This window comes from Syngnathus scovelli, chromosome 21 (genome assembly GCF_024217435.2).
Source record: "Syngnathus scovelli strain Florida chromosome 21, RoL_Ssco_1.2, whole genome shotgun sequence".
Taxonomy (NCBI): Eukaryota; Metazoa; Chordata; class Actinopteri; order Syngnathiformes; family Syngnathidae; genus Syngnathus; species Syngnathus scovelli.
In genome coordinates, this window is record NC_090867.1 from 7,267,215 (window position 1) to 7,291,153 (window position 23,939).

Genomic DNA, 23,939 nt, shown 5'->3' on the forward strand with positions numbered 1-23,939 from the left:
TGAAGCGCAAAATGGTAAAAACTAACTTTTAATAGTGCACTCAGACCTACAAATCCAAAATGTCAAACAGGTTATATGATTAAATGTCGCTATATTGGCACAAGATGTCTTAAAATTGTGCACATGGAGGCAAATCAATCCCCTCACAGCCGTTCATCGAAACAACTTGACTTTTTTTTTTGTATTGCTTGAGGCATGGAAATAAAACACACCTCCCGTTTGTTGTGTTAGAAATGTCTACAATAAATAAACACAGGCCTCCTAAGGCCTAAGACACGATGCAACCACACGTAAACACACATTGACTAATGTCCACCGTGCAGTCTGCCTCAACCACGTGGAAGAGACCATTTGAAAGTTCCGCTTGCCACCAAGTGAAGAAGTTGCTGTAAACATTACCAGCACGGTTCCTCTTTAAGTCAGCTCCCCATCTCCGCCGTAAAGGTAATTGTTGGTTCCGGCCGGCTGCACATACTCCTCTGTTTTGTCCCAATCCGACACCCAGCCACCTCCAGAACCCCCGTTGGGGTCAGCCCCCTGGTCGGTGGCGCCGTAGCCGCCGCTCGTACGGTATAACTCCTCGGTCTCGTTGGCCAACTCGTCCTCGTCCAGGATGCCGCACTTCTCGTCGTTCAGCTGCTCCGGTTCGGCCCAGGCTTGCTTCTCTCCGGATGCAAAGAGGCCTTGGAGACACGATAAAAACAATTCCAATGGGGGAAAAAAATCCTTTGAGAATCTGACCGAGGGGCAACAAAGATTATCAGCACCAAATCCTAATTATAGAATGTGACGATCGGAAGAAACGAGGTGTCGCAGGCACATACCATAAAATATAACGCCTCCGTAATGAACAAGAGAGGCGATGAGAAAGACACCTTGCCACTCTTCCCGCGTCTACAAGTAAAAATAAAAGAGCTTGAGAAGAAATGTTCGTGCAAAGTCTGACAAATCCACGGCAAATACCTTATGTTTTGTCATGGCACCGACTATGAGCGGGCAAACCATACCGGACAGTGTGCCCACCCCATTGGAGATGCCCATGAGGATGCTGGCATAGCGTGGAGCAATGTCCAAGTGGTTAACATTGAATCCTGGACCAATTAAAAAAAAATATTTAATCAGTTGCTTTTATTTGAGTACTTGGATGACTTTACCTGATATTGCAAATCCTGAAAATCCCACGGCCATAACCAAGAAGGAGATAGCCACACCCTTTGTGTGTGAGAAGCCCACCACCAGCAGCAGTGTGGCCTCCATGCCAAAGCCTGGAAGAAAAAAAGAAACGTCTATATTATTGTTGGCGATGACCTCAAGTCAGTTCCTGCGCACTGAACTGTATGCACAATGCCAATGTTCTCCATTTCACCACACTATTGATTCCTTCCGCTGTTTAAAAATAACACATACCGAGTCACGGTGCTCTCAGCAAAAAAAACATCCACATGGTGGACAATAAATGTCCAAAGTTTTGAAAGTATGCTGAGAAAAATACCTAAATAGTCCCCCGGCGTTTAAAAAAAAAAAAAAAGACAAACTACAGTTGGCTTGCTTTCCTTACCGCCACAGTTCATGAGTTTTCTGACATTGGTCGTGGTCATGATGTGGTTGCAACGCAGGTAGTCGGCGAGCTGGCCTCCGATTGGCACAATAATGGTCATGACCAGGTGGGGAAGAGCTGACACTATTCCCACCTGCATTGACCACACACAAATAAATCGCCAAAGTACTCAGACTTTGTGCTAAAGTGAATTTTTTCACATCAAGAGCTCACCTTGCTAATCTCGAAGCCAAACACCTCCTCAAAGTAGGCAGGCTGGCTGATGAGGAGCAAATAGAAGGTCCAGCTCCTGCAGAAGTTTGCCACAATGATGGCGTACACGGGCATGGATGTGAAAAAGGCCCTCCAGGGTGTTTTGAATTTCTGGAGCACAGCGGAAGCGGATCATCCGTCGGCTGACAAGCACGAGGAGAAGAACGTTACGATATACTCACCGACACCGAATGTTGAGCTGACTCGCCGATGCTCTCCTCGATGTATTTCCTCTCCTCCTCCGTGATGGTGGGATGGGCAGCGGGACTTTCATAAGACACCATGATCCAGAAGCAGTACCACATGATGCCAAAAGTTCCTGGCAGGCAGAAGGTCAAAAAGTGAAGATTTGATTGGTCTTGAAAAAAATATGTTGACTCAATGGACTGGCTTACCGTAGACATAGAAGACTGAGGACCATCCTGAGTACTGGACCAGGATTCCAGCCAATGGCATGGCAATCACGGCACCAGCATAAGAACCTTCAAATAGAACATCGGTGAATCAATCCAAATACACGTCCTTAACATAAATAACTACTTTCCTATTGGCCGAAGCTTGGGCGCCATTTTATCTAAACAGAACAATGAATGAGGTGTACCACAAAAGGCTGTCGTAGCCAGGCGACTTCTTTCGAGTGGAGGCGCCCATTTGGCCCAAATGCCGTGACAGGCCGGGTAGGACACCCCCTGGAGGACGACAAGGGAAGACAGATTGAGTATGAATATGGTGATAGATGGCAAGATTGGTTGACTGCAGATCACCTCCACAAGGCCTTGAAACACCCTGACAATGATGACGCAGCCAAAATGCATCCGAGCTGCCGATGGGATGAGCATGTTGAGGAAAGAAGTGGCCACAATGGCAAATCCAAACACCCTGAAAAGGAAAGAGGAGAAGAAGGAAGAAGATAATCTAGCAAGACAAAGTCCTTCAGAGATATGCCATCGCGGGGCTAACCTGTTAGCGGCAAACTTTTGACAGATGAACCCTCCAGGAATTTGCGTCACGATGTAACCCCAGAAGAAGGAACCGTGGATCATTCCGACCGTCTCCGGATCCCAATCGAACTGCGCTTTCTGTAAAGACACAGGGGTTACTTACAAGGCCGCCGCATGGTGTTAAGATGGCATCTCCTGGCTCTGCTTACCACGATGATCTCCTTGTCGTCCCTGTAGACGGTGTGGCTGTTGACCATGCTGACGATGGCCACGCCTAAGTTGCAGCGGATGCCGAAGGAGATGCAGAAACCGATGCCGGAGAGGATGGCGATGATGTAGCGGCGGGGCAGGCCGAAGCACGTGCAGTCCACCACCGGCAGCTCCTTCTCCTCCACCAGCTCCGGCCGACCCTCGGCCGACAGCTCGATGGTCTCGCCATTCTCCTGCTTCTTCTCCAGAGCCCTGTGAACAAAAAAGTAGATCTAATAAAAGTCCTTATTGAAAGCAGTGACATGCAAAACACAAAGAGGTTCAAACGTGAGCTCTTTGAGTTCTTGCAGTCAAGTATTAATAGATTTTCTCAAGTATGAATTATTAATATCTCAGAAAGCCTTGGACTATTTTTGTCTTTTTTTTTCTCCATCTTGACTATTTTTTTTTTCTCAACGTCGCTGACACACACACACAGTTTTACAACATCCAGCTGTTTATTTCATATGTACAATGTTTTTTTTTTTGTTTTTTTTTCCACTATGGCGCTTTGGCTTTACCATGAATTAAAGACAATCCGCTGTAATCCTTGCAGGTTACTTTACCTGAGCTTGTTGCTCTCCTATGAGGACACGGTTTGGAGGCTTGTCAAACGCTTGCAAGAATGATACAATATTGTATTTGTGATTTATTTAAAAAAAATAATTTGACTAGTCAAGGAACTTCAATCCTAATCATTAGATTTTTGTGTGTATAATTCATAATGTTTCCAAGCTACTTTAAAAAAAAATGGGGTTATTTAAGTTAATGATTCAAAACTGAGGAAGTTAAGATTCTCAACTTGTGAAAGTGTGAGTACTTTGTATAATGAGACCTACGTTGACTTAAGACCCGGCCTGCTTCCTTCATCCGGGTGTGGCGTGCAGCTGGGAGCGTGTTACGCACGAAAGCGAGAGCGGCGGCACGTGGACCGCAGGACCAAGTGTCCACTGACCTAATCTCGAGGCCTGCTAGGGGAAGGGCTTAGGTACACCGTGACGAGTTATACCGGGGCGGGGCAAGGTGTACGGGGGGGGGGGATTTACGTGGCTCGACAGCTTGGAGAAGAGAGAGGCTATTTCTGGATAGGATTTAAGTGTTTAGACACTAGATCAAATCCCGAACAGAAAGAAAGAAAAGGGAAGTCCACAAACAACTCAGCGGAAACACTCGCTCCCGCCCACAATGGGTCGGACGGCCGTGTTCCAATATTGGATCAGAAGCGGAAAAAGTACACTCTGCTTAAGTAGGTGGACAGATTTTTTTGGGGAAAAGTATCACAAGTTAGTCTCCGCTTGATCTCAAGCGCATCCTCCTGACAACAGCGGTACTGCTAATAATAGCGTCAGACTTTTTGTTGTTGGTGTCGATTGCATGAGGAGAGGGTTGGAGCTGTCCGAACCATTTTAAATTTGATTATTCTTCGCTCCTTTAAGCTATTGCATGACTGCTAAGTCATTAATTATTGATGGCGGTTTCCCGGGTGCTATACATGACATTGAGCGGTCCTGCAATAGAGACTCAAGAAAACATGATCTCACTTTCCCTGTGGAAATTTTGAAATATTGCCAATGTTCCTCTGCGGTTGTTTTATTGTTTATAATTAATATCAATGTGTGGACATTAGTGTATATGATTTTTTTTGGTACCTACCCATATATTTTGCCCAGAGTTTTGGCAGCCACAGCCTTAAACCTGTCCGGCCGGATCTCCATCCTCACTCGTCCAGCCCGTGCGCGCTTCCCAACAGCTTAGTCCTGTGCTGGTGCGCACGCTTCTTGGATCCCACTAACACATCCGAACTTCAAAAAAAATAAATTAGTTTAAAAAAAAAAAAAAATTAAAACACACACTTTGAAAGCAGATGAAACACCCACCTCTAGCTGCCTTGGAGTAAAATTGATTTAAAAAACATTGTCCAAGTGTCCTCAGTTTTGTGAAGATGGAAAATCAAAAGAAATGATTACGTTCTGGGGAGGTGGGATGCCCACAGGAGGCAATTTGGGACGGAAGTCATGGCTGATGGCAGTCTCTCTCTCTCGCCTTCGCCTGAGTCCAGATTACCGCAGCCTAATCTCCCCGAGTGAGTGGGACCGCTAGAGTCCCAGGTATAGCTCCCCCCTCCCTCCCCGCCTCCTCCCCACACACACACGCCATGGAGCGGCGCACCATGAATGGAAGGAGAGAAAAAAAATGGGAGTGAAGCGAGGAAGCACTGGGTGGGGTGGGAAGAAATATAATTTAAATGCAACAGCAGACATTTTGCATTGCGTAAAAAAAAAACTAATACTAGGAGCAATGAATAAATCATTAAAATGTGGAAATGATCATTTGCTATGGAATCTTGTTTATTTGGACTACAAATACACAAAAATCTTCACAACATGGGTTTATGTACTGATTAAGTCAACATGCCCACCACCTACTGAGAGTATACTTGCTATTCAGATACAACTCTGCTGCAGGTCTTTGGCCGAGATGGTTCTGAGGGAACGTGAGGAAGAACAGGAGGAAGAGGCAAAGCGGGGAGGAAAAGGCATGGAGGAAGGAGGCGGGGACAGATAAGGGGGGACAGAGATGACAGAGGGCGTGTCCGAAAGGGAACCATAGCCGGTTCCGCCCCGCATGTCCGCCTCACCGGCGGCTTGAAAACACATCGAAGGCGAGCCAGTCAGATCTAGACAAATTTTTTTTAAAAATAACTTCTACTGGAAACATTTGCATTTACCAGACAATGTCATTTATATGGTACCTGAGTCTTCAAGTTGGGTGTGGAGGTAAGGTTGTTTGCTGTAGAACTTGCTGTAGATGCAGTACACAACAGCCATGAAGGTGCACGTTCCAGCTGCCGCCACAATGAAGATGCCCACCTTGCTGTTGCCTTGGTCTACATGGGCATCTTATTGGTTTGAGGGAGGGATTTTCTGTTATTTTCCTTAGTCCTAATTTCACTCCTGACATTTGAGATGACCTAAAAAAAATTCTACTCCAGCCATCTGTTCATTCTGGACTCACGTGTTAGTTTTGGGTCGACATGGCTGGTCTCTTGGTTCCGAAGTGCAGCCAGGATCTGAGCCGGCGGAGGGAGCGCCGCCGGGTCCTTGTGGGTGTGGAGGCTGCAGCTCACGGCAGGCAGTAGTAGTAAAAGCGAAAAAAGGTCTGCCATGAAGATCGACTAGAGGTGCACTGACAAGCAAGCCCTTTCAATAATATATTTGGTCTAAAAGGAATGGTGAGGATTGTGCCTACCTGAGGTGGGAGCTGGTTTCGGTCGCCGTCCTATCTGACTTGGCGAGGCAAAGCACATCCAAGACAACCGAGCTCCCAAGACACGCATTTCCACATGGGACACACACACACGGATGGTCTCCCACACAACAAGCAAACAAACATGTAAGCAGTTTAAAAGCACAGACTCCATTTTGTGTCTCCTTTAAATGTCTCACTCGCAGGTTTGGAAGAACACAAAATTGTTATAAAACAGTTCAAAGAACCACTTTAATGAGAAACATGTTTTCATAACAATGTTACATAAAAGGCATTACTCTATTTTCTGTACATCTTTGAAAATAATTCACAAGAAATGTGTAAACTGTACATGGCACATTATTTTTTTCCCTGTAAAAAGGCACTTTCCATTTGTATACTGGCATCAATAAATCACTTTTGTTCATAACTTTCTCACCTGTACACCAAACACCTTCCAAACAATACCAAGGCAAAACAGACGTAGAAAATATCACAAACCTACAACAATTCAATACGGCACACATTGGAATTTGTCTGCTGGTGTCCATCTGAAAAACAAACTCTTGACCTGTGGAATGAAATTGACTTGACAGATGCCTTGAAAAATAAATACGCTTCTTAACTTGAAAATTTCCTGAAAGGTCGAAGCGGACAGGTTGATCTCGCCAACGACTGAACAACTCACATTGAGTTTCCGCATAGATCCTGAAATTTAGGCTCAGAAATGTAGTACTGCAATATCAACCATTTCGTGTAATAAAAATATAAACGTTACCTTTGGGCCGGTCCTGTTGTCGTGATACAAAACACGATTGCGAATAAGCGAGATCAGTTTGAACCCGAATCGCGGTGCCATGGGCCGACGTCGGTCATGTCGTTCAGGGGGGTTTCACACTTGGTGCTAACAACTCTGTACTCATTGAGTGTTACCATGCCGGAGCGAGGCTGTCTTAACTTCCTGTCCCGGTGAAGCGTGTAGAAGAAGCCGATCGGCACGGGCAGCATTGCAAAGATGATCAGCGAGGCTAAGACGGCCAGAGCCCAGCCTGGGTAGGGCACGGCAATCTCGGAAGTCTGGGAAATGAAAAAAATTAAGGCTTTAACTCATATTTAGTAAGCCTCATTCTGTAACCCCAACGGCTAGGATAATTTGGAAGCTTTTGGAGAACAGACGAGAATCCTTACCAGCCATGATTGTTTGACCTAATTAATATCAAGAGGAAATCAGTGATGCTGCGTACCGTTTCTTTATTCCACACCATGTAAGTTGGCGTTTTGATGAACATGCGAACGCATGTGGCCGCCAGCAGTGTCAACATAGCCAGCTGACAAATATACTTCCACAGGTACTTGTAGACCACAGAGGGACGCCAACCCAGCATTTCCTCGATGTCGTCCAGAAACCTTTGAAGGGTGAAAAAAAAAATAATACACTGAGACGTGAAGATGACTTTTGCCGCATTTTCCTCACCTGTCCGCTCCGTACAGCCAAGACACGCTGAAATTCTCAAACACCACCACGATGATGAGCGGCAAGGTGGCCGAGTAATCGTCAAACATCATGACAAAGTAGTTCCCGCAACGCTGAGTGAAGAGCAGGCCGATCAGGAAGCCGACGAGGCAGCTCAAGACTAAACGGGAAACGGTCGAGATGATATCGATGTGCGTTTCCGACGACGGGAGGAGGCCAAGCGCGACTTCACCTGTGAGTTTGGTTTTGTTGTTTGCCAGAGTCTTGAAGCGGTCGGTGAGCGGCGCCAGGATGCCTTCCATGGTGCCGAACATGGTGCTGAGGCCCAAGTTGAGCAGCATGAGGAAGAAGAGCGCAGACCAGAAGGGGCTGCCGGGCAACAGCGACATGGCCTCTGTGAAGACGATAAAAACCAGGCCAGTCCCCTGCACCCCCTGAAAACACACATTGGACATTTTAAGGGTGCGAGACTAAAACCAATCATGGCATTTAAGTTCAAAAACTGCACCTTCTCCATCTCCTTTTCCGGGTTACAGTCAGTTAAGTTGCCCGGGATGTGGCTTCCGTGTTGTTTGAACCAGTCGCGGTACGCGACCAGGCCCAAAGAGCCGAGGTCCGAGTGGTTGAAGCTTGGCAACATGTTTTGGTCCACGAGTCCGTTTTGGACCTGCACCAACAGCAGCTTCAGGTTACTGAGGAAAGACAAAAATAAACTCAACCAAAAATGTAAACACAGCACTTTTATGTATTTTGATTCGAGTCGAACGTACCTCACAACGCACTCCGCGGTTATCTTATTGGCACGGAAGCCGAGCACGGCAAACACCACCAGGGTGGCCAGCACCGACGTGAAGAAGTTGATGAAAGACACGGTGTAGGCGTCACGGTGGCAGTTGTTGTTTCGGGGATTGTAAGAGGAGTAAGCGATAATGGAACCGAAACCCAGACCCAGAGCGAAGAAGACCTGCGTGGCCGCCTGCCGCCACACCTGCATGTCTCCCCAGATCGCCAACTGGAAGAGCCAACGACCGCATTTAGGTTACAATGTTGAACAAAAGAAATCTTTATAATCTGCCGTTACCTTGGGGTAGAACATGTAGGTGATTCCATCCAAGGCCCCTTCAAGGAGAAGACCTCGCACCAGGAAGCAGAATAGCACCACGTAGGGAAAGATGGAGGAGAAGTACATCACCTAAGAAGTTTCAAAGCAACAAGACGACATCACAAAAGCATGTTGAGGTGCAGAAAATTCCAGTGGTTTGCTTTTATGAAGTGTTAAAGGACCTTGACGGAGGTCTTGATCCCCTTGAACATTCCCAAGCAAACTATGACCCAGGCGGCCAGAAGACAGCCCACGATGTACGGGTTGAAGGAGCCCACATCATTGATGCTGTCCGTGATGTTTAGCGCTTTACGGTACCAGAAGTAGGACGTGGTGGAGTTGGCCTTACATTCACTATCTGAAAAGACAACAAAATGATGAGGATGTGTTTCCTCAATTATCATCCGACATGAGAACTGCATTTACCTGTTGCGTTGACCTCCTCTGGACATGTCGTCCATGGTAAAGGTGACTGAAAGGAGTTGCCAAGGTAGAAAAGGCTCCATGCCAGGATTACGTTATAGTAGAGCGCCACAAAGAAGCAAACCTGAGAGAGCACGATTGTTTAACCGTGGACAAATTTGGCATGAGACATTACGTTTATCGTGAACGTTTTGAACTGACCACACAGCTGGAGTAGCCAATTCCCACAAGCCTGGGCGAGATGGACTTCCATACTCCGATGCTTCCCTGTCTGATGGCCTGACCGGCAGCCAGCTCCAGGAAGAACAAGGGAATACCCACAAGAACCATCATCAGCACGTAGAGCAACAAAAAAGATCCTGTGGACATATGACAAATAAATCAGTCTAAATAATAAAATGACTTTGAAAAATGAATATATATTCTCACCCCCTCCATTTTGATGGCACAAATATGGAAACCTCCAGACATTGCCAAGCCCAACGCTGAATCCTACTTGGGCCAGAAAGTACTCAATTTTACTGTTCCAGCCTGCTCGGGCGTTAGGCTCAGCAGCATCTGGGTTCTCTTCTTGGAAGCTGGTCTCCACCTCAGAGAGGTGTTTCTCCATCTTTGAAGACAACACAAGACACACTTGTATCTGTAGTTTAAAAATGCAAGTTCACCATAATTATCCAAGTAAACATTTAGGTGGTAATTGCTGTCAAACGTTTGACAACAAAGCACTGAACTATTTTAAGACAGAAAATACTTGTGGTAATTATATGCTTCCAAGTTATTAGATAAAAGTCGGTTTTAAGCGGATGTTAATGTGACGAAGTTAAAAAATGTCTATTGTGCGACTGACGTCATTTCGCGGTATTTATTATCTAAGCATCTTACTAACAATACAAAACAAAACAAAACAAAAACGTCAATTCCCCCTCTACGGTTATAAAATGTACTAAAACTAACCTGAGCAGTCGTTAATGTAGTTTATGTATGAGTCCAGGAGTAGAAATGTGGAAAATATTGACGATAGAAATCTTGAAGAGGACGCACATGCGGCTAGTTTTGAGCTCGATAGAAGAGACACCGACGTCAGTGAAATAATATACTGAATAGACCGCTACAATAACAATAACATAAACACTGTTGAGATAAAATACTGTACAATAATGTAAACCACAACCGTAGAACGACTACCGCATTTTTCTATCCGTGCTCACCGCGTGTAAACCTCGCCTACGTGCTGCGTTCACTGACATTTTTGGCTGTCGGCATATTTATTAGAATCAAGCAAAAAAAAAAAAAATCGTTTACCTGAAAGTATTTGATAGTCATCCGCCTCAAAGGCTTCCGATTTTTCTGTTTTATTATACTTATAGCAATTAGTTCGACTATACGTTGTTGAAAGTTAACACAAAGCGTTCTTGCCTAAAATCCTACGCACGCTTGGGCACTGAAGGCAACACAACTCGCATTAAAGTCCTCGCCCACGTGCTGCGTTCACTGATATTGGCTTGCGAACAGAAATCGTCATAAACGGTTTAAAAAACAAAACAAAAGAAACAATACAGGAAGACGTGATCAGAAAAGCCGTGATTTATTATAATTCCCTGTCCAAACGGCATTGAATTTTTAATTGCCACTTAAACTTAGTAGCAATTAAGTTACCTCAAACCGAAAGTTCAAATTTACGTGTTTTTGAAGGCAGCACAATACACAACATCAGAATACAATTATATTACGTAAGTGGGTAAACAAATTAATCACATTAACGCAAGTATCGGAGGGGGGATTTTTTTTTTTTTTAAAGAATGCATGTATCAAAACAAAGTATTTCACAATGACAACACATTTATTTTCTACGATTCCAAAACGTCCACTTTTTTTTTTACTGTTATAAGTAACGTAAAGGAAAGTTCTCTAACATCCTTTGAAATTCGTCAGTTTTTAAAACAATCCAATCCTTTTTATAAACTACTTTTCTTAGGGGAAAATACACTAATACGTAAACTGACGCAATAATAGGCTTCTATTACCACGTCCGATCATAGGGACTATTGAGATTATCCATATAAAAGAAACGTCCTAAAATCGATTTTCTTGAGATTGGGAGGCTTTTACGTGACGCAAAAGTGAATTTCACGGAGCGCACTGTCTACATCGTCACACACGCTGCCACGTATGCCGCTTTTAAAGTCAAAACAGCGCACAAAAACATTAAGGCATTGCCAAAAAAACGCACCGCATGACGTACGTGAACTGTCATGAATACTTGCAAGTGTTAACAGGTCGTAAATACCTTATTCGTGGAAAGAATTTGCGGCTAAATGTCCTTAAAAACTAAAGTTGACGCTTCTTTGCTGCTACTTGAGCCAACTCCGCCTATCTCCTTCATTGGTCCATTATGGGGGCTCGTTGTAAAAAAGTGACACTTACTAAACAACTTGCATAGAAAAGCGCAATACAAATCGAATGTACTATAAATTATTATTATTTCCCTCAAGACAGTGGATGGAAGAACCGAAATGGACAGCTGAGGTCATCTAGTGCACATCACACCATATTAAAGCAAACAGAATGCAAACACGCCTCCTGAAACTTTGTTTTGCAATGAATTAATTTGCAAAATTATAATACAAATGTCCCTCCGGATTGTACATTTGCTACCTCGGACGTGTTTTGCTAGTCAAATACAGGTTTTACGATGGGAAATCAATCAAAGGACATTAAAAGTGTGCAGTGAGGGATCATCAAGTAAATTATGGGATTTAATTTACGCTAATATGATTATTGACAGTGATATTAGAACAATTCGAGGCACATCCACTAGAGGGCAGTAGTTCAATTCACATGATTATCATTAATACAGTAGTAAAAACATTGGGTTGGCTTTAAAGCATATAAAGACAGTTTAAGTTCTAAGATTTTTATTACTCGTACGATTCACGCAAATGTTTTACTTTTACTACAGATAAATATTGGCTCTCAATAGCAGTTATCAGCCAAGGATTAGAATAAAAGAATAAAGTTAACCTATAAAGGTTTAAAGTTCCTTACTGTATTTTTGATGCACTCTGAAGATCCACTTGTAAACCAAATGTCAAAGTTTTGATGATTTGTATTTAGATCAATAAAGTTTTGCAAAACACACTTTTCATATTCTCGTCATAGCGTCATCACTTTCCTCCCGTCTATGTCGCCCCTGGCTACAACAACCGCACGTACACATGTGTCAACACAACACACAAGATGAGTCGACAATTCCAGTGAAGGCGGGCTGGGCAGGGTTGGAAATGTAAAAGTTGACACACCTCTCCTTCTGCTCAAAGCATTCAGGGGAGTGTCCTACCTGCACTTGCAGCAGGTATATTTTTCATTTAATAACACGGACGTCGTTTTTTAAGGTCCGGAATCATGCTATAGAAGTGTGTCGGCTTTGGTAAGTTTGAGAATATATTTTGAAATAGTCAGGCATGTTATGGTTGAGTTGAACATGTACAGTAATAACATATGGTGGGTCATTGATCCATTTCTAGCCAGAGGTGCTTTGATAGTATAGCAAAAAAAAATGGAAAACCATCCATGTCATTGTTGTCTTTGTACCTTAAGTGTTTGGCGGGTGGATTAGCTGGAATCAACCATGATGACGTCCACACCTTTAAAAGCAAAGACAAAAACGTGTTAAAATTTCAAACCGGCAAAACAATGCATGAGGAACCATCTACGGGAAGGGATAATATGTTTTTGTCTCATCCTTTTGGTTTGGAAATGTGGAATCGCAGTGTCAATATTTTGGAACTTGTATTTTTAAAACAACAGCCTTAGGGAAGCCTACTTAGCTTAATGCTAATAAATATTAAAATGCTACTGACATGCTAATAGTTTAGCATAAACAATTGCAGTTTTGGAAGCAATGTGGAGCATTAAACACAAACGGTGGCGCAACACATGTTGAAGGAACTTTACTCACTTTACGCTCGGCGAAGAAGGACTATCTTACTTGCGGCTAAATTTCTGTCAGTCTGCATTACACTGCCTCCAAGTGGCCTTTGCCATTTTTGTATGAATCAAAATGGCCTCAATTTGAACGCTGTGGACTGGAAATTGAAATGAGTCCCCCAAAATATGAGCTGAGGGTCTTGGTAATTTCATAGCAATGTCTGCTAAAGTGCCCGGAGAAGAAAGTTTGAGTGATACTAATCAGTGAGCGATACCAGCAATTCTAGTGCAGTACTGATGATCACGTAAAATAGGGTGGATAGGAAAATCCTGTGATGCCGTCGGACCGGTTGGGTCACTCACGGCGTGCGCGGTGTCAGACCTGGTGACAGAATCATTAAGAGATGAGAGAGAAGCGACTGAGGGAATGCAGTTTGCAGCATGGAGTTTTGAAGATATGAATGAATCAATGACGTCGGTTAATTCAATAAATTTTTTATAGTTGCGTAATGTTATGCAAAAAAGCACCGGTGCCAAATACAGACGGGATTTCAAAGTAGAACACGAGATACTAGAAGTTCAAATTTCCCCTGCAAATTCCTCGGAACATTAATTTAGTCTTTATTAACTGTTCATTGTTTTGCCACCAAGTGGAAAATGTATTGATGCTTAGGAAAAAGTAGCGCTTTGACGCTGTTTTGTTGATACCAAGGAATGATTTTGGCTCGGAGCCCAATTAAACAGACCCTTAAATGACTCTTATGTAACAATGTTCTCATTCTTAGCCAATGACACATGAAGAGAAGGACAAAGGATGACAAACATCAAACGCTATTTTGTCAAGGTACGTCTTATAACACAAGTCTCCATGTGAGATTGTGTGTGGAATGACTCATTTGTCCTTTCTGATGTTTGTCCAGCACCTGATCACCTTCTCCCTCCAGAGAGGAGATGTGAAGACCGTGGAGGAGGCCCAGTCTCGGCTCCTCCAGCTAGCTCGGGGCAACAAGTTGTGGAGTCAACACATGCTACTGGATCTCGGCTCTGATGCCGTTTATCTCAGAGACATTCAGACTAAGGCGGGTAGATAAAATATTCGAGTTATCTTACGCTAGATGTGCGAAACTTACTTAGAAAACAAAGCCCCGCAAAATCGATTAAACCGAGCTCAGGGCTTACCTTTAGAAGTGTTGCAGGTGGAACTTTTTTTATACATCTTCCGAAACGGCAACGAGGCTGAAAATGAGCACAACAAAAAAATGTCTCCTTAAGATTATCATTTTGGTATGCAGGAGGAGCTGGAGAAGTATTACTTGGACTCCATCTTCCGCTGCGAGTCGGTTAACGCTGAGGAGCTCTTCCCGTCGGTCCTTCTCCTGGTGTGCCAAAGCCCCAATGAGAAGAAACCAGATGTTCTCTTCTTCAACTGTGAGGACATGAAGGTGGGGAGCAATAAATGGCCAGCGTGTTTTCAGCTGAGCGGCTCAGCTTTTTATTTTTAGTTTTGCATTCGCGCAGGCAGAGCAAGTCTGCGACAACATCACGAAGGCCGTTTCCAAGTCGGGCCAGAGTAAGACCAGTTCTGATTCAATCAGGTACAGTCAATGATCTAAATGTCCTCATGAGTGTAATTGTCATTTTTTTTCTGGTAATGAACAGCAACAATTGGCTACAAAGGTTAATTTGACTTCCTTAGCCAAGCCTGTTTGCGAGAAGAAAAAAAAAAACTATCGTAAAATCCATTTTTAGACCGCCCCCAATGTGATTGAGAAGACTGTCGTGGTTACGCATTGTGCTTAGGGGTCAGTGAAGACAAAAAGAGCCCACCTCCTGCCGCCATTATGCTGACTCAAAGCGGCGCTACAGTTACCATCGGTGCGTGTGCGCCGGAGAGGGAGGGCAGTGTAAACAGCTGTAAGAGAGCAACCTGTTCTACCGGTTCCCACATAACTGGAGAAGGTGTGACAGAGACAGCTCGGCCATTGTGGAGAAAGGCGCAAGTTGCAGCGGAGAGGATGACCTCGCAGTAGTTTCAGGGTGCTTGGTTTTGGATTACCCTCTGAGATATTTTCCAAAGACAAGCAGAGGGACTCGTTAACCGGGTAAGAAAGATTGACGCGGTTACTTCCGGGTAGGGAAGTCATTCAAATGCGGGAAGTGATTTCTGGTAGTTATTTGCATCCACACTGCACGAAGACGACAAAAATAAAGCTAACTATTTTGCCTTTTAAATTTTAAATGACATGCGTGCTTTTGAGTTGATAATAGTGACTCCCAATCACTGTCAATCATTGGCCCCAGTATTATAATTGATTTAATTAAAAAAAAAAAAAGAGAGCGCTTGTTAATTAATACCAGCGGCATATAGGCACAGAGCAGAAATTCCAGATAACCTGTGTATCCACCTCTTGTCATTCAGAGAACATAAAGGTCACAATGAGTTTGTACATTTGTGAGGAAACTGAGAAGACATCAGCATTATGTTAGTTGATATACTTTTGTGAGATTTTATATATTTTTTTAATATTTTAGTAAAGGTTGTTGTCAGAACTCGGAATTACAGAGTGCTGAGTCAGCAGCCACCATGGTCGTCAAGTTTTAATGCTTACCTTCTCCCCCGAAGGTTTTCTCACGACATGATGGACCCCTACGGCATTCCGAGCCATCCGATCACGCACGCTCCCAATGCCCCGCCAATCAACCCCCCGCCTTACCCCGGACGAAGAGGTCAGAAAGGCATCTTCATTCATACGGGTTTAGGTGATACTGGAATGGTAAAATGGAAGTGAATGAATGACATCTGACCTCTCTCACGGCAGCCAACGGAGGCCCAGACGTGTCGTTGCTTCGAGCCGAGCGAGAAGTGGTACGCCTCCGCCTTTTTTCACGACGGTCTCGTCTCGGGGCACCCGTTGAAAGAGCCGCTTTGTCTTCTCCAGGACATCCTCAATCACTGCTTCGATGACATCGAGAGTTTCATGTCCAAGCTGCAGCAGACCGCCGAGGCCGCCATCGTGCTCAACCAGAGGAAGAAGAAGAAGAAAAGCAAAAAGCAGAGCGCTGAAGGTAAAATGACTTTGCTTCATCGGTCGCTATTTTAGTATTTTTGTTTGCCACATCTGATCATTTGTTCAAGCAGAAGATCTGCTCACGGTGAAAGCCAGACCGCCACCCGAAGAGGAATTTGTCGATATCTTCCAGAAATTCAAATATTGCTTCAGTCTATTGGTCTGTACTCCACCATGTCTATTTTTTTTTGGTTTTCTTCTTGCTTTTTGATCGACGTGTTCTTCTGCGTAGGCCCGTTTGAAATCAACCATAGCCAATCCTTCTTCTGAGGACCTTGTTCATCACGTATTTAAACCTCTGGATATGGTGAGTGCATCATCCTCAAACTTGACTGTACATAATATTATTACTCATTTTAATTAGTATATTTATATATTATAATACCTGCAAGAGAATCATCGTTTTAATTACCGAATATGTGAGTGAAACACCCCAGCAATTTGCCTCTGGCTGTTCCTCACGTGTTCGTGCAAACTATATAAGCGATGTAAGCGAATGAGATAAAGCTATGGAGATGACACATTTCACGTGCTAAGCAAAAACAAATCGTCGTAACCTTTGCCCGACCGTGATTCATGCTATTATTCACTAATGCTATATATTTAGCCGCTAGTGCGTAATTGTATGAAAAGAGTGTTCGTGTGTGAACCCAGCGTGGTGCTTATCAGAGCGTGCATGTGAACAGTGGTTTGTTTGTCTTATCTGGGTGTGTCCAGATGGTGAAGACGACAGGGGGGCCGGCTCTGGCGGCCTCCGTGTCCAGCCCCGCCTTGACCGGCGCTGCCGTGACGTTGCTGCAAGAGAACCTGAACGTGGAGGAGAGGACACTGTGGACGTCCCTGGGTCCAAATTGGACGCACGCTCGGTAGGTGCAGCTTGTTGTCCGACGTCGTCGGGGGGCTGATAAGCAGGGAGATTATTCATTTGGAGTTAGAAATACAGAAGTGCCTTGAGATAAGAATTTCATTACCGCAAGTCTTTTCCCACTGGCAAGGGTCCTTCTGATGTGCAACCCTTGGCCAGCTGGGGGCGGTATAATACAGGCATGCAGATAAATATCTTTCACAATACTAAGGTGAATTTCTGATACCAATTCTCTTTGTATGCCATCAGCTCGGAGCTCAGAGGGCCCATCGCTCCATACACGCCTGTGTTCCTGGACGGCTGGAAGCCCGACAAGTTCTGGGCGGACGGGCAGGTCTGGGAGGATCCGGTGGAGTCGCAGCACACACATGAAGCCCTCCGGCTCAAACAAGAGGTACAGAATGCTGCGTAAGGCTTATGTGCATTGAACTTAGAAGAGTTTGAGATTTGATTTGTTGTGTCCGAAATACTTTATGACCTACATGGGCATTATAAGCCTTGTCACCACCATCCATCTTTACTTTCCACAACGTCATCTGTTTTTGACAGCAGGAGCAACAGCAGGTCAACAGCCACATCGGTGATGAAATGTAAGTCCACCAAGACATGATCTGCAAAATAATTTGCAAAAAAATCTCATATCATAATCCCCCCCGACAGAGACACGGGAGGTTCTCCAGAGTCTGAAAAAGTCTACAGCTGCAGTTATGACTTCATCGCCAGGAACAACACTGAGCTTTCAGTGCAACAAGGGGAGACGCTTGAGGTACTTTGAACACCGGAGGAGAGCCCACCACTCAAGTTGCTCACCATCTGGCGGTTCTGTTTTCTCTGACAGGTGCTGGAGTCGTCCAAGCGCTGGTGGAAGTGCCGCAATCGCTTCAACCAGGTGGGCTTCGTTCCCTTCAACATCTTGGAGCCAGTTACTCACGCGGAGAGTCCCGTCACTGTCAAGCCGCCCACAGTAAGGCCTCGACGTAAATGTCATACCTGACGGGTAAGACTGTGACGTCACACCAAATATTCCTTAGATCCCCCAGGCTCCGCCCCCGCCTCCCATGGCCAAGACTTTCATCCCAACCGCACCCAGCCAGCCCATTGCGCGCCCGAACCTCTCCGCACGTGTTCCGCAGAGTGCGCCCACCTACAGCCAGCATGCTCCTGCAGCAGAGGACGATAAAGGTAGATGCCATGTTAGGAGAAACCTTCGGCACCTGCTGATGTGCATTGTCGTTTCCAGTTATGATGGTGAATGACGAGCTGCTACTGAGGCTGACGAACGGAAAGGCCGTCAACAGCAAGCCTCTGATCATCCCTCGATCGGCAGAAACCTCCCTTCCTCTCGACTACCATTCCACACCTGAGGAAGTGGCGTCTTGGCTCGCTGGGAAAGGCTTCAGTGAACCGTGAGTGCTTTTTTTTTTTTTTTTTTTACACGGTTCATGAAACTAGACTAAACAAAGTTGGTTTTGCTTTGGCGCTATCTGGTGGCCACTTAGAACCATAGCCCTGGAAAAAAAAAAAGACTTCAGGCATGGCAGCTCACCTGAGTTCTTGTGCTCCCTCAGGACGGTGACGTGTTTGGGGGTCTTGACAGGCGCTCAACTCTTCTCGCTCAGCAAAGACGAGCTGCGTGAAGTTATTCCAGATGAAGGCGCTCGGGTGTACAGCCAGATGGCGGTTCAGCGAGCACTTCTGGAGGTGACCTGGAATTCATTCCCTGCACATTATCTACATTGCTTCTTGGTCCTAACGGCATCTGTTGTTTCTCCCAGGATGCTCGGAGGGCCACAGAGCTGGAGGCTGTCATGGAGAAGCAGAAAATGAAGGTGGATCTGAAATTGGAGAGCAGCACATTGTGAGCGGAGGCCTCACAGATGGACTTTATAGCATAGCATGATTATTATTACAATAATATATACAGTACATACCTGAAAATAGTGTGCTGCCAAGCTCCTGCCTGTGAAGAGCACTGTGCCACATTTCTGTTTTGTATTTAACGCAAGTACATATATCGCTAACTTATATAGTTCAATGTAGATTTTACCGTAATATTGAGTAAATTAAATGCAAGACTTTATTCAAATACAATGAAAAGTACACTCTTATGACCAACACTTTGTAAGAATAACACCAGAAAATCTTTGACACAACTGAGATTTTACTGTCTGAACCCAATCTACTCAAATTTGAGTGTTAGGAAAGCAACCCAGCATTGATTTGGGGAACTTAAGAAATGATCAAAATGCAATAATGCCTTTAATATGATTTCATTGAGAACAGATTTTTTTTTTAAATGAACCCCAGAGGAACCAGATGACACTTTTGTAAACCGACGCAGCCGTTACAATCTGTTTGCATGTAATTACAAAGCAGTTTATTTCTTTTAAATGGCGTGTACAACATTTCTTCTTCACTTGCCGACACTAACTCAAATGAGCTTTCTATAAATGCTGAATGTTTGGATTTTTAAATCAGTTAACAAATGACTAACTCGCAAACATTTCCAACATTTTTTTTTTTTTTTTTTAAACCCCCACTCGACCACTTTTTAATTTACTCGGTACGTACTGCCCCCCTTGAAAAGAAATTAGACTACACTGGAGGAGAAAACATGGTTGAGGTGTGAAGGGACTTAGGTGTTTCTAAAAATTTGAACGAGGGAACAGTAAACTAAAGCACACATTCCATAGTCAGATCCTGTATCGTAAAAGAAACGGATTAAAATAATATTGACAAATGTATGAGGTCTCTGACGTCACTGTTCATTGGATAAAGGAAGGCCACCAAATTACGAAGGCGTAACAAAAGGTGGCTTGACATATGAGAGATTTAATATTGAATGGAGATTTTTTTTTTTTTGTGAGTCAAAGTAAAGAAAAGCGAGTCTAGGGGACTACAAGAACACAAACGGACAACAAGGTGGTGGGTGTTATGTGAGATGGGCGTTGGCCTTCACGGGTCTTCTCTGTCGTCTGCTCTGCGAGAGTCCGAGCGCCCGTTGACGCCGTCCCGCCGCTCGCGGCCTTGCGACTTGTCTCTGGATGAGTGCTCGCGGTCTCTGGATGACCTGCCAGGAAAGGATTTTAATAGTTGGCCACCAACTTCCAAAAGATCAGTTGAGATGGGTTGTACTTGTGTCTGGAGGCGTGCTCGTGGCTGTGACGTTGGCCTCGGCTTCGGGAGCGGGACCTCTGTCGCCTCTTCCTGTCCCTGGAGCGAGAGCGCGAGCGGCGCTTGTCTCGGGACGAGGAACGCGAGCGGCGCCTCCTCCGGTCGCGAGAACCAGATCTAAAAAAAAAGACGTTTGAGAACAAGCCATTCCTGTCCAAGCGGGATTTCTTTGAGTCGCTTACCTTTTGTGTTCCCTGCTGCGGGATCTCGTCCTAGGAAGGGAACACAAAGAAGTTCAAGAAGAATAAAGTATGCAAAAAGCACAAAGCCATTGTAACATTGGCACTCCCTTACCGCTTTTTCATCTTTTCCTCCTTCTCCCTTTCTTCCCGTCTCTTGAGCCGATCCTGGTTTCGTTTTTCCTGCTTGTCCACAACGGTTTTCTGATGACAAAAAAAGTTGTGACTTCGTGAAAGGAGCCTTCTTGAGTAACGTGAAGAGCTTCACGGGCACACACGCACCTTGAGCTGGTCCAGCTTCTCTCTGATCTGGATGAAGCCCAGGTGGAGCTTGCCGCCAAAGTGGTCGGCCAGACGGCGGTCGTTGTCGTGGAGGCCCAGATAAGCCGAGCACACCTCGCAAACGCGAAGCTTTTGCTGTTGGAAACTGGAGGCCGGCATGGAGTTTCTATATTCCTCCTGGAAGATGACGCAAAGATGGGAACGCGGGAGCAGAAGCATAAATTCATCAGTTGATTTATTGAAAAACATGCATTTGATTTTAAAACCGCCACAGCCTCACCTCTGCATCCTTCTTCCTACTGCGGACCTTCTCCACTTCCTGTAGCACCTTCTGGGATTCCTCCACGTTTCCCTCCGCTCCGAGTTGCTCGGCCTTTGCCAGGAGCTTCCCAATTTCCTCGTTCAACTCGTGGACCTTCTCCGCCTGCGGCACCCATTAACAGCAGCTTGAGGAAAACCTGACACTGCACTCTTTTTTTTTTTATAAAAACAAACCTTGGCCGCCACTTCAGCACTGATCTCCTCTTGAGTCTCGGCCAGACGTTTCTTGGCCAGTTCCGTTCTGCGGTCGCAGTCGGCGATGAAGGACTCCAAGTGGTCCACGGCCTTTGGAAGGAGAAGAGCCACAGGTCGGTCACATTAAAAGCAAAACGGAACAAAAGAAACAAGACGTGCGCGGAGAGTTATTTTCCTCGTGGCGACGTCACTTACATCCAGCTCAAAAAAGAGCTCTCGCTCCTTGGAGGCAATTTCATAGTCTGCTCGAAGCGCCAGGTCGTGGATCTTGGTGCACTCTCCCAGGTCCATGCGCTAAATATACAACATGTAAGTTTAAGAATAAATTTAAACAATAAAAATCTCGACACTTACGGTTCCAGACAGGATGTCATGCGGGCAGCAGTCGAGGAGGTGACTTTTGCAGACTCGCTCGTCCGAGTACTTGACCCTCTGCCGCGTCTCGTCCCCTGAAAGAGTCCAGAAGGCATCCTGTGAGAAAAACCTCATGTACTAATAAGGGCCAAGCTTCAGCTTATCTGACTTCCTCGTTTACAATGTATAGCACCTGCGTCACAATAGCTGCCTTCGCTCGGTCTGAGCCCAAAACTACCACAAGAACGTCGTCTTGGTCATTAGCGTGTCAAATGAGTAATTCAAGAAACGTTGCCTCTGTTGGCGTAAGTGTGAAGTTACACGAGGCAATGTGTGGCCTCATTGTGACTTACCCAGGCCTCAAAGATTATATCACAAGAGCAGAACCTCAAGTCTCAGTTGAGCTTGTTTTAAGGCTCCGTGTCCTCATGGGCATCGTTCGGTACGTTTTACGTGGCACGTCAACACATAGGTTACAAATGCAAATCACGTATTCCCGGCCGAGCCATTTACAGACATGAAACATTGACAGAAAGTAGGTTTATACACACTGCGATCTGCACCACATACTGTACCCTTCTGCATCTTCAAGCCTTCAGCTGCAGAATTTTAAACCGGCTGTGGGAAAGTAAAAAAGGGAACAGTTTTCTTGCCAAACCTGTGGTAAGAAGTTGGGAGTCATACAAGAGTCAGAGCGAAAATGATGTGTGTAAAGTGTTTGTCTCGTCTGAGTAAAAAAAATAAATAAAAAAGATGTCAACTGGTTTCTGCTGAGAAGTGGTTTTTTTAAGTGTTCATTCAGCATGACCAGATAGCAGCTTAGCACTACACCAAATTTCATACCTTAAAAAAAAAAAAAGAAAACAGGCTACAATGACTTCCGGCAAACATATACTGTTTGGATATTGATCATAACAGCTTTAAAAATTATGTGTGACTCACGGCTCGATGAACATGAGGCTTTTCTGCAACTCCTTTGCAGATTGATGTAGGCTGGCAAAGATACACTGAACCTTAATGAATAAAATAAAGGGGCCACAATTGTTCAGTTTGTATGCAACATAGGCATGGGAAGAATTTGCTGATAATTTCATCACACGCGCACACACATACATTCATTAACACTTATGACGACAACCCACGTGTGACTGTTAGGGTGAATCTCTATTTTAATAACGCAGGCCAGCAATGTGCTTTAAGCCTACTGTGAGACTCAGCGAGAAATTTCTGTGGTGATGTTTGTATCCAAATGGTGGATAATTCCATTTTGATTTCATTTCAATCTGACGCAAAATCCGATGCTACACTTCTTCATCGGCTTGATAGAAACTAACAATACTTTTTTTATGACCATCTACCAGATGTAATGGCATCATCAAGTATCAGCAAGTACTCAAGTCAAGTGTTAGCACTTGTACTCAATCCGAAACAATTAGATCATTCGTACATTCTACTGTAGTATCTGTGACCATCCTTTGGATGGCTTTATAGAAGAATAGACCAGACCCTGAAGGTCATGAAAGCTTGGTTTCTTAGTTTTGTCTAGAAGTGTGCAATCTAAAGAGTGTGTAGTCTATATATGTATTTGATAAATAAATGGAGAAAAGATCCAAGAAAAAGTATATTAATTTCAAGGAAAAACATGATACATATTGTTATTGGAGTATAAAATCCCTATAAGGAGTAAAATCGTGACACTTTGAATCTAATTTTAACTATTTTTTAATCCATACGTTCACATTTTTGTCAGTTTTACAAGTGTTCGGTCTCTCTCGCGCTCCATCGTGAGTCAATTGAAACTAGCCATAGCTGAAAAAACATTTATAAAACACGGCAGGGGGTCGTTCTTGATAACTCGGTTTTATTGAAAAAGACAAGGTCCATGGATACAAACATGAAACCGTGTGACGTACGCAGGTAGACATGAAGTTGAGCCCTTGTTTGCATTCACGCAGGCCTGCCCATCACAAGCCAACACAAGCCTGCCTCACCACTGGCTCCATCTTGGCTAGCGCGCTCAAGCTAACTGGGCTAGCCTAGCATGCAAACGGCGACTCACCATCCCTCGCCGTTCCCATCAGCTGGTCGAGCAAAGCTCGCATTTGAGCTTGGGCGGACATTGTTGCTGATTCTTTCGTCGAAAACTAAAAAGCAGGTAAAAAAATGGTGCTTCCCAATTAATTGTAGATGTGAAAAATAGACATTCGGTCGAGTATCGCCGTTACCAGACGTTCTCGAGTTTTTTTTATTAATAGAGGAAATCACGTCAAATCCCGTGTCCAAGTTCCGCGAGATGGACCAATAGAAGCGTGCGAGAACAGGAATATTG

The 23,939-nt window shown here is 44.6% G+C and overlaps 4 protein-coding genes across 15 annotated transcripts; 1 reads left to right on the top strand and 3 right to left on the bottom strand.

Annotated features, from left to right (window-relative positions):
• Window positions 1–12: 12 nt before the first annotated feature.
• Window positions 13–6,316, bottom strand: LOC125991299 (vesicular glutamate transporter 1). The gene is made up of 15 exons (XM_049759123.1): window positions 6,016–6,316; window positions 4,878–5,899; window positions 4,654–4,802; window positions 2,961–3,213; window positions 2,771–2,889; window positions 2,575–2,689; window positions 2,412–2,499; window positions 2,206–2,292; window positions 1,993–2,129; window positions 1,772–1,921; window positions 1,559–1,691; window positions 1,155–1,265; window positions 964–1,091; window positions 825–894; window positions 13–683 (listed from the first exon to the last, which is right to left on the bottom strand). The coding sequence occupies exons 3-15, from the start codon at window positions 4,713–4,715 to the stop codon at window positions 415–417; spliced, it is 1,722 nt and encodes a 573-aa protein (XP_049615080.1). The 5' UTR covers window positions 4,716–4,802; window positions 4,878–5,899; window positions 6,016–6,316; the 3' UTR covers window positions 13–414.
• A 154-nt stretch (window positions 6,317–6,470) lies between these two features.
• Window positions 6,471–14,610, bottom strand: LOC125991293 (sodium-dependent neutral amino acid transporter B(0)AT2). Of its 7 annotated transcripts, XM_049759116.2 has the most exons (14): window positions 14,486–14,610; window positions 14,352–14,408; window positions 12,837–12,889; window positions 9,675–9,855; window positions 9,447–9,604; window positions 9,249–9,369; window positions 9,005–9,180; window positions 8,802–8,912; window positions 8,491–8,732; window positions 8,229–8,412; window positions 7,953–8,154; window positions 7,721–7,880; window positions 7,491–7,653; window positions 6,471–7,323 (listed from the first exon to the last, which is right to left on the bottom strand). In XM_049759116.2, exons 4-14 carry the CDS (start codon window positions 9,853–9,855, stop codon window positions 7,078–7,080), a joined length of 1,944 nt encoding a protein of 647 aa, XP_049615073.1. In that variant the 5' UTR covers window positions 12,837–12,889; window positions 14,352–14,408; window positions 14,486–14,610; the 3' UTR covers window positions 6,471–7,077. The 7 variants fall into 7 exon arrangements, with proteins under 7 accessions (XP_049615073.1, XP_049615071.1, XP_049615072.1 ...); XM_049759114.1 differs by lacking the exons at window positions 14,352–14,408; window positions 14,486–14,610 and adding an exon at window positions 13,204–13,438; XM_049759115.2 differs by lacking the exons at window positions 12,837–12,889; window positions 14,352–14,408; window positions 14,486–14,610 and adding an exon at window positions 12,291–12,440.
• On the top strand, window positions 12,529–19,849 carry LOC125991295 (epidermal growth factor receptor kinase substrate 8-like protein 1). Of its 2 annotated transcripts, none has more exons than XM_049759118.1 (19): window positions 12,529–12,672; window positions 13,958–14,016; window positions 14,093–14,251; window positions 14,465–14,614; window positions 14,691–14,767; window positions 15,796–15,899; window positions 15,992–16,038; window positions 16,112–16,238; window positions 16,312–16,400; window positions 16,473–16,547; window positions 16,958–17,106; window positions 17,355–17,499; window positions 17,655–17,695; window positions 17,766–17,871; window positions 17,944–18,069; window positions 18,137–18,287; window positions 18,346–18,511; window positions 18,674–18,806; window positions 18,881–19,849. In XM_049759118.1, the coding sequence occupies exons 2-19, from the start codon at window positions 13,987–13,989 to the stop codon at window positions 18,965–18,967; spliced, it is 1,962 nt and encodes a 653-aa protein (XP_049615075.1). In that variant the 5' UTR covers window positions 12,529–12,672; window positions 13,958–13,986; the 3' UTR covers window positions 18,968–19,849. The 2 variants fall into 2 exon arrangements, with proteins under 2 accessions (XP_049615075.1, XP_049615076.1); XM_049759119.1 differs by having other exon boundaries at window positions 17,658–17,695.
• Window positions 19,325–23,877, bottom strand: luc7l (LUC7-like (S. cerevisiae)). 5 transcript variants are annotated; one of them, XM_049759151.2, is made up of 11 exons: window positions 23,670–23,875; window positions 22,553–22,623; window positions 21,611–21,705; window positions 21,452–21,550; window positions 21,236–21,346; window positions 21,021–21,164; window positions 20,741–20,917; window positions 20,574–20,662; window positions 20,462–20,491; window positions 20,241–20,396; window positions 19,325–20,175 (listed from the first exon to the last, which is right to left on the bottom strand). In XM_049759151.2, exons 4-11 carry the CDS (start codon window positions 21,545–21,547, stop codon window positions 20,061–20,063), a joined length of 918 nt encoding a protein of 305 aa, XP_049615108.1. In that variant the 5' UTR covers window positions 21,548–21,550; window positions 21,611–21,705; window positions 22,553–22,623; window positions 23,670–23,875; the 3' UTR covers window positions 19,325–20,060. The 5 variants fall into 5 exon arrangements, with proteins under 5 accessions (XP_049615108.1, XP_049615105.1, XP_049615106.1 ...); XM_049759148.2 differs by lacking the exon at window positions 22,553–22,623 and having other exon boundaries at window positions 23,670–23,877; XM_049759149.2 differs by having other exon boundaries at window positions 21,611–22,623; window positions 23,670–23,756.
• Window positions 23,878–23,939: the final 62 nt, after the last annotated feature.

Excerpts from the sequence above, each read along its gene's own strand:
- LOC125991299 (XM_049759123.1), bottom strand. The coding sequence starts at position 4,715 with ATGGAGATCCGGCCGGACAGGTTTAAGGCTGTGGCTGCCAAAACTCTG. Across the intron at positions 1,692-1,771 it reads TTGGCTTCGAGATTAGCAAG|GTGGGAATAGTGTCAGCTCT; the intron begins GTGAGCTCTTGA and ends TGGTCAATGCAG. Across the intron at positions 1,266-1,558 it reads AAAACTCATGAACTGTGGCG|GCTTTGGCATGGAGGCCACA; the intron begins GTAAGGAAAGCA and ends TTTTTCTTCCAG.
- LOC125991293 (XM_049759111.2), bottom strand. The coding sequence starts at position 10,568 with ATGACTATCAAATACTTTCAG. Across the intron at positions 9,605-9,674 it reads GTGCCATCAAAATGGAGGGG|GATCTTTTTTGTTGCTCTAC; the intron begins GTGAGAATATAT and ends ATATGTCCACAG. Across the intron at positions 9,181-9,248 it reads AGAGGAGGTCAACGCAACAG|ATAGTGAATGTAAGGCCAAC; the intron begins GTAAATGCAGTT and ends TTGTCTTTTCAG.
- LOC125991295 (XM_049759118.1), top strand. The coding sequence starts at position 13,987 with ATGACAAACATCAAACGCTATTTTGTCAAG. Across the intron at positions 15,900-15,991 it reads GCCTTACCCCGGACGAAGAG|CCAACGGAGGCCCAGACGTG; the intron begins GTCAGAAAGGCA and ends CTCTCACGGCAG. Across the intron at positions 17,500-17,654 it reads CCCTCCGGCTCAAACAAGAG|CAGGAGCAACAGCAGGTCAA; the intron begins GTACAGAATGCT and ends TGTTTTTGACAG.
- luc7l (XM_049759148.2), bottom strand. The coding sequence starts at position 23,730 with ATGTCCGCCCAAGCTCAAATGCGAGCTTTGCTCGACCAGCTGATGGGA. Across the intron at positions 21,551-21,610 it reads ATGACATCCTGTCTGGAACC|CGCATGGACCTGGGAGAGTG; the intron begins GTAAGTGTCGAG and ends TTGTATATTTAG. Across the intron at positions 20,492-20,573 it reads GAGGAAAAGATGAAAAAGCG|GACGAGATCCCGCAGCAGGG; the intron begins GTAAGGGAGTGC and ends TTCCCTTCCTAG.